Source organism: Anas platyrhynchos, chromosome Z (genome assembly GCF_047663525.1).
Source record: "Anas platyrhynchos isolate ZD024472 breed Pekin duck chromosome Z, IASCAAS_PekinDuck_T2T, whole genome shotgun sequence".
Taxonomy (NCBI): Eukaryota; Metazoa; Chordata; class Aves; order Anseriformes; family Anatidae; genus Anas; species Anas platyrhynchos.
Window position 1 is genome coordinate 48209227 of NC_092621.1, and position 7816 is coordinate 48217042.

At 50.0% G+C, this 7816-nt stretch overlaps 1 protein-coding gene across 1 annotated transcript; it reads left to right on the top strand.

Moving 5' to 3' along the window:
* Positions 1-4824: 4824 nt before the first annotated feature.
* On the top strand, positions 4825-6571 carry GADD45G (growth arrest and DNA damage inducible gamma). The gene is made up of 4 exons (XM_027446775.3): positions 4825-5018; positions 5129-5230; positions 5317-5530; positions 5893-6571. The coding sequence occupies exons 1-4, from the start codon at positions 4966-4968 to the stop codon at positions 6001-6003; spliced, it is 480 nt and encodes a 159-aa protein (XP_027302576.2). The 5' UTR covers positions 4825-4965; the 3' UTR covers positions 6004-6571.
* Positions 6572-7816: the final 1245 nt, after the last annotated feature.

Consider the following 7816-nt stretch of genomic DNA (forward strand, 5'->3'; position numbering starts at 1 on the left):
GATGAAAAACAGCTATACCACAAGAAATTCTTGGTCTTATTTGTAACTGAGCCTCACTTGAGACTATTATTGGCACAAACCAGAGCCCTCCAGTGCTGTGTGGATGGAGGCTCAGAACCTGGGATTTTTGATGCTTGGATTTGCCCCTGTTCTTCCGGCTTGCGTTATTAGCAAACACTATTTTTAGTGTCACTTATGTAATTTACTAAACTTGAGTGTCTGTCTGAAGTCACCCTCCTAAGCAAGGTTTCCGGGCATTCCTGGATAAAGGTATGCACTCAAGGATAGTAAATCTGCCACTGCAGGCTTCCTGGCAAGCAGACTTCAATTGAACATGCACGCACAATCTGTCCAATCTGGCTTAAAAACATAGGACTTTCTGAGCTGGGTGTAACACAGACGTGGTGCATATGGGCTGTGAATGTGTCTAGGATTTCCAGCCATTCAGCAGCCAGTCAGAGCTGCTGTGAATGCACAATAAGGTTTCAGTTGCTGGACCTGCAGGCATGTGGAAATCCCAGGAAAGGACTGATCCTGAAAAGTCTGGCCTGATAATATTTTGATCTGAAAGAAAGAAAGCAAGAAAACCTGGCATTCAGCACATCTTAATGAAAAACAACAACAAAAACACCAAAAGAAACACCACCAAGAACAAATAACAGGAGAAGGAGGAGGAAGAGGAGAGGAGGAGAAGAAGAGGAAGAAGAAGAAGAGGAGGAAGCAGAAGAAGGAGAAGGAAGCAGAAAAATCCACCACTCCTCCCAGTGTTTCTGAGGGGCTCCCAGGCAGGGGTCATGCTAAAGCAGCAGGTCCCCTGGCACTTTGTCCACCACCCCCTGTGAGCTGCTTCAGACTGTCCTGCTCTCTGTTGGGTGTGGATTATGAAGATTTTGGCATAAGGAGGCTAGGTAGTACCTGTCCCAGGCGTATGATCTTTGCACATTTGCAGCTTTGCACAGTCTGAATACAGAATGCACGATGCAAGACTGTATTTTTTTCTGCATTTTCCTTTTTTTTTTTTTTTTGAGAGGCACACTGCATTTGGTGTCTTGAGAACACAAGTTGGTATGCTGCTAAGTTTTTGAAGATAAAGATGAAAAGGGAAGCCTCTTCTGTCTGTAAATACATCAGTGACTCCTGGTGGGCAGAGATAGGCAGAAGATGCATGTTTTGTTTAGAACACGAAACCCAAATATGCAGTGCTCTTTAAGACAATACATTTGACTACCCTTAACCCAGGCGCCACACAGCTAGATAAACGAAGTATAAGAATGTAAGCAACCACATAAGAAATCATTTGTAAGGAGGAAAAAGTGCTTGAGCTTGCTGAATACTTCTGTTTGATTGTGTCAATGAAGGCCAATCAAGGCTTATCCGCCCTCATTGCAAAAAAAAAAAAAAAAAAGCACATTGTTTGGGGTGAGAAGGGGATGAAGGAGACTTCTTAATCAACCGGTTTCAAGGACGGTCAGCTGTGTGCAGAACCCAAACAGGAGGCTGCATCAGTTGGGCAATGCCAGATTGCAAGGTGCGGCAGCCAGCGATGTCTGTTTACATTGCCAGGTAGGGGTGTCTGCTCCTCTGCAGCAAAACCAGGCAGGGAATGCAGAAACACTCCAGCGTGAGCTGCTGGGCGCAGTATTTCTCCCCTTCCCTTGGCCTCTGCGGTAGTTGGCACTTCCTCTAAGAGGGCCCTTACCCGGTCCAAGTATGTGTTTTCAAAATTAGCTCTTTCAACATTCCACCTATATAAAAGGAAAGAGTTGACTAAAAATAGCCACCCTGTGTAAAACCTCTAAAGCAGTCCTTTCTTTTCTTAGAGCAGGAGAGAAACATTCATCTATTATTAGAAAGGCGCTCCTCTGTTATTAGATCAACACTTCTGGTTTCTTGCTTTATTTTAAGATTAGCATCTGCAGGAGGAAAAATGCACTAGTGGTGTGGATTCAGCAACACTTACAAACAAACACTTCTGGCTACACACAAACACTTGATGCAGTGTGCCATTGTCGAAACAAAACCTCAGACAACCAAAATTAATGCAAGAGGTACTCTAGTCCTTTTTAGCTCAAAACCTGAACAGATGACAGAAGTGGAGGCTCTGCGCTCAGCTGCAGTACATCCTGTAATAATAAGGTCTATGTAGCCAAATAGGTGGTGTCCTTCCTACAGCACTTCAGTTATATTTGTAGGAACACTCCATTTTTTAATAAAACTGTAAAACACTTAATGTAGATGAATACTGCTTCTATTTCCACAGCGTCATTTTCAACCCTGACTTGTAACGTGCGGGTTTATTTATTTTGGAAAAAGAAGGCACTACAGAAAGTCTTAATTCCCTTATTTCTCATTAAGTCGATACCTAAGTTTTTGATACCTATAAAGTAACCGTTGTTGATACCATAAGTCTTTGATAGCTATAAATCAGGGGTGTTTGGTTTTGGCAGGTGACATTTCTGTGGTTAAAGTGCCACCGAGCAAAGAGTATCGACAGAGGGAGCTCTCTGCCTTACTCCTTAAAACCTGCAGGTTTCACCGAGAGGATTTTGGTTTCATTTTTATCTTCTGAGATGCAGTATTTGGAGAAAAAGGTTGCTGGGTGAGGACAATAGGGCTGACCAGGTGGAGGACTGGAACAGGAAGAGAAGTTCTGATGGTTTTGAAAAGATTTCGGGTTGGAGGTGCTCCACCTATACTGAAAGGAGAAGTAGTATCTCTTGGTGAAAAGCATCTTTCAGATGGGAACTCCAGGCATGCAGCAGGGGCCAGGAAAGCACCAGACAGGCTGAAGTGTCCCACGTCTGGGACAGCTGCTACCTTGCTAGCTTGCTTTTTCCAGTGCAGAAGTCTGGATTCTCCTCTCCCTTAGGCAGAAGTGATGTCTGTGTCTGCTGCTTTTTGCTTGGCAGTATGTTACTATCTTACTCACTTAACTGTGACAAAATCATGTGTATTACCAGCAAAACAAGGGTGTAATCTATCTGCTGTCGTGTCTGCTATTTCCTGCTATGTTACATTGCCTTTGCCGTAATTGAATACATTATTATTTCCCTGATACTCTGCACCTGACTTTTTATAAGATTAGGAGGCTGTTTTCCCGTTTGCTGTTTTAAGGGCTTTCTTCATCGAAGAAATACTGATTTGTTTTGTTTTGTTTTGTTTGTTTGTTTTCTTTTTCCCCTAAGCTTTCTCCAGAAACATTAAGGGGATGAGATCAGGCACTGAATCTAGGCGTCATATGCCTTTGGGCTGGCGATTATTTTTTGTAGAAGTAGTATTTTACAAGTCCACCAGAGGTCAGAGTTTTACTTTGAATGCAGCATCACGTTTGTCTGAGAGGTGTTTGTTCATGTGCTGTAGCTGCCGGTAAAAAACCCAAGAGCTTTAGGCTAGCTTTTTTTTTTTTTTTTTTTTCTTTTTTCTTGCTATGGAAGTGGCACTGGCATTATACCGGTGCTGTCAAATTTAATGTCAAAATCCACGTATTCTTGGCAGTAGGACTGCCAAGTGATATTCCCACCCTGATCTGCAGGATGGCTTCCAGCACTCAGCAGCTGATCCAGCAGAGAACTGGTGCCTCTCAGCTTCCCATCAAATGCACAGACCATACTGGGCTGCATTTGCAGGAGTGAATTTTGGTGCTTAGCATTGGGCTTGTAAGTGCACTGGGGACACTGACATCCACCTGAGCGTGCTCAAGTGTCCTAGGGCAATGGGGGGTGTAACTTCCACTGCCAGAGCAAAACATTCAGCATGCTTACTTGGGTGTTCGTGGGCAGCAATGCTAAAAAGTGAATAAGATGGAGTTCTTTTTTTTCCTATATATTAAAGACATGGGAGGCAAAGACCAAGTAAGTGAGTAGTGGAGCATGATGTCCACTGAAGCTGGAGTTTGCTCTGCAGACAGCAGAGTCCGAGGAGCTGGCTGCTTCAAAACCGGAGGAAAGAGAGGGACGGGACCAGGGGCAGGCACAGCTCCTTCCTGCACCCCCGGGGCTGCTCGGGAGGCCTGATGTTGGCATCCTGGTTTGAAACGAGCTGGACCAGGCGTCTGGTCATGCCCTGTGGCCTTTGGCACCGTCTGTGCCAGGAGAGACGGGATGACGGCGCGATGTGAGCGCTGCCGTGAGGGGAAGCCCTGACGCCAAGGCTTTTGGGCAAGACGTGGAGGCCTACGCGTGGAAGGGCCGCTGCGCCCATAGGCCTGCATGTGTGGGGTTGTGACTTTGGTGCTCACACGTGTTAACCTTCTGCATCCGCTACAGGCTGCTGGGCCTGATTTCTGCCCGTTTCAAGCCCCTTTGCTTTGCACCGTGAGGGGACGGGCGCTGAACCCACAGCCGGGCAGCGGGGCACCGCTGGGCTCCCCACACGCCTCACGGCGCCCGGGTGCCTGCAGCGGCTGCTGGGCTCGCTGTGTCCCGCTGTGCTGCGTTACTGGGGGCTACATGGGGGGGCGCTCAGTGTGTTATGCGGCAGGGAGCTGCTTTTACACGCCAAGGGCCCGGCTGCTCGGCCGCCTCCTCACACACCCGTGCGCGCTCCCGCTGCCGCTCCCCTCCCCCCCCGCCATTTTCCCCCCCCCTTCCCGGCCGCGCGCGGGCTTCCCCGCCCGGCGCGTGCCCCCGCCGCCCCTCCCCCGCCCCACGTGTCCTGCCGGCACGAGCCGCCCGCTCCCCCCCCCTCCCCTCCCCTCCCTCCCTCCCTCCTAGGCGCGCGCCCATTAGCATGACAAAAGCCCCCTCCCCCTTCCCCGCCGCCGGCCAATGGGAGCGCGGCACCCGCCGGCAGCTGCCGGCGCCGCGGCGGCGCGGGGCTATAAATAGGGGCGGGCGGCGGGCGGGCGGCGCAGAGCCGCTCGGATCGGCGGGTGGCGAGGAGCGGAGCGGAGCCCAGCACAGCGAGGCTCGGTGCCGGCTGGGAGCGATCGGCGCCGCCGCGGCTTGTCCTTATCCACCCGCTGCTATGACTCTGGAGGAGACCCACGGACAGGAGCCAGTGCCCGCGGGCAGCGACTGGTAGGTAGCGGCGGCGGCGGGGCGGCGGTTGGGCGGCCGTTGCGGCGGTTGGGCGGCGGTGAGGCCGTTGGCGCCGCGCTGACTGACCGTGCCCGTCTCCCCCTTCGCAGGATGCAGGGCGCCGGCAAGGCCCTCCACGAGCTGCTGGTGTCGGCGCAGCGCCGCGGCTGCCTCACGGCAGGCGTCTACGAGTCGGCCAAGCTGATGAATGTGTAAGTAGGGCGGCGGGGGCCGGGCTGGGCTTGGCGGGGGGCTGCAGCACGGTCCGCAGAGCCTAACCTCGCCTCGCCTCTTGCAGCGATCCCGACAATGTGGCTTTCTGCGTGCTGGCGGCCGATGAGGAGGACGAGGGGGATATCGCCCTGCAGATCCACTTCACCCTCATCCAGGCCTTCTGCTGTGAGAACGACATCGATATCGTGCGGGTCAACGATGTGACCAAGCTGGCAGCAGTCGTAGGGCCCAGCGAGGAGGATGGGGAACCGCGGGACCTCCACTGCATCCTCATCACGGTGGGTGTCCCCGGGTGGCGAGGGGCTGGGGGGGGGCTCTCTGCGCTGCTGCTTGCAGCACAGCCTCTGCACAGGGTGGCCACGCTGCCTGCAGGTGGCTGGATCCTCTTCTGGGCAGAGAAAGGGGACTTGGCACACGTGCCTGAGAGCCAATCTGCTGAGTAGTAGTAGGCTACGTTTCTCGTAACTGTGGATTTCCTCTGCCCGCAAGGGTGACAGCTCTGCTTCCTGCTTTCCCCGTGCTGGGACAGAAGCTATCTGAAAATACCTCACTTACTAAGTCAATGCTTCTGTAAATAATGTCATGACTTCAGCTGGCAGGCAGTTCTCATGGTGTGCAACTTTTTTTTTCCCTCTTGCAGAACCCAAATGAGGATGGCTGGAAGGACCCAGCTCTAGAAAAGCTGAACTTCTTTTGTGAAGAGAGCCGAAATGTCAATGACTGGGTGCCAACTATCACCCTGCCCGAGTGATGGTGACCCAGCGCACCGGGGAGGCTGAAACCTTTGTTGCATTCTCAACGTGGTGTTGGTTCACCGAAGTGTGCAACAAGCTGCTGATTCCATGGATTAGCCTGGTCAAGAGACTGGATTAAGGTCACTCAGACTGGCATGCAGTGGGCTCTTACAGAGGAGAAAGAAGAAAAGAACAGCTCACCCCACCAGTGAGCCTCAGTAGGCTGCAGCTGCGGTGGGGAGGCTGACATACCATGGAACTGAAACAAGTATTGCAAGTTTCCTGGTCGAGAGGAGCTGTTTCAGAAGACAGAGAAAGTTGGGGGAAGTGGGCCAAAACTTTACAGAAGGACTGGACAGAGTACTGTAACTAGAACTGTTGGCGCTGTCTATAAAACATGGAGAAAAGGAAGTTCCAGTATTTGATGGACTATTAGAGACTGATTACTAAGGGGGATATAGAGACTCTTAAAGCAGACTTCAACAGGCCTCTGGGCCACTCTGCAGAACTGGTTTAATAATGCAATAATTTTTATTGAAATATTTGCTGCTATTGAAGCTTTCATAATAAATTTTTGACAATTAATTTCTGGGAGTGTCTTGCTTACTGGGTGGGGAAGCATGTCACTGAAATACCACTCATGTTTTGCTCATGGGCTGTAGTCAAAGGTATATACCACAGCAACGGGGCCATTGCTCAAACACTTTCTCTCTCGGGTCAGCTGAATGAAGAGCTATGCTTTCCAAGTTGATAATTCAACCTTTCACCCTCTGCAACAGCTGCTTATCGCAACAGCTTGCAAGACTAAGGAGCTGCATGCTTAATGAGCTCACTTATTGTAATAGGTGGTCTTTGTAGTCTGCTGAAGGAACACAATACATGTTAGGAACATGGATTTTCTGGAATACAGACCTCCAGTAAATGGCATCATTACTTGCTGAATATGACTTACTCATTCAGAGCTGTGGTGTTGCCACTTGACAGAAGCAGTTTAGACATGATGGGGGCTTGCAGAACTCCTTAGATGTCAAATACATCTTACACTTGCTTTGACTAGAATGACATAGTTAGACTGAAAACTAGCTAATAGAGAATAAACATCACATCTGCCACAAGCTGCCCTCTGATTGCCATATGCTCCAACAATAGGAGCTGTCACTCCAGAAGGCAATTTTGTGAAACTGAATTGCACGACAACTCCAAATTAAGTCCAAAACAATTTAAGGACGGGGTGGCCTTTCTCAGAGATCTTGTCATGAAAAATTAATATGGGGGGGGACACCAATTTTTCTCTATGTGAAAAGGGAAAAAAATATCATCCCATTTCTGTGCAGAGTCTAAATCAGTGCCCCAGTGTCTGACGTTAAAATGGCATAGTACTGATCCCTTCTGAGAGCAAGAATGCTAGACTATTCACTTCCTCTGCAGGCACTAAAAATACTCAGTTATTAGAATTGTGTTTCCTCTGGCCGGGCTTGCAGAGATTGACAGTAGCACTTGCTGAAAAGTGGTAATTTCTACCGGGTGTGTGTGAACAGTTGCAGTTTCTGGTAAGCAGCTTGCTCTTGGTTTCATTGTTCCTGATAGGGGAAGTTAAAATTCAATTCTAGCATTCCTGGAATATGCCCTGTGGTGTACTCGGTATTTAGTGCTGCTCGGCCTTTGTTACTGTGTCATGAGGGACTGCATGAAGCAACAGAACCAGGAGTTCAGGCTGAAGATGAAACTCTGCAGCTCTCAGACCTGCAACTGTTTCTTGTGGAGCTTAGGGCTCAGGTGGCCTGAGTTTCCACTGGTGAGCACCAACTGGTGCCCCTCTGCTCCAGCACT

Excerpts from the sequence above, each read along its gene's own strand:
- GADD45G (XM_027446775.3), top strand. The coding sequence starts at position 4,966 with ATGACTCTGGAGGAGACCCACGGACAGGAGCCAGTGCCCGCGGGCAGC. Across the intron at positions 5,019-5,128 it reads GTGCCCGCGGGCAGCGACTG|GATGCAGGGCGCCGGCAAGG; the intron begins GTAGGTAGCGGC and ends CCCCCTTCGCAG. Across the intron at positions 5,231-5,316 it reads TCGGCCAAGCTGATGAATGT|CGATCCCGACAATGTGGCTT; the intron begins GTAAGTAGGGCG and ends CGCCTCTTGCAG.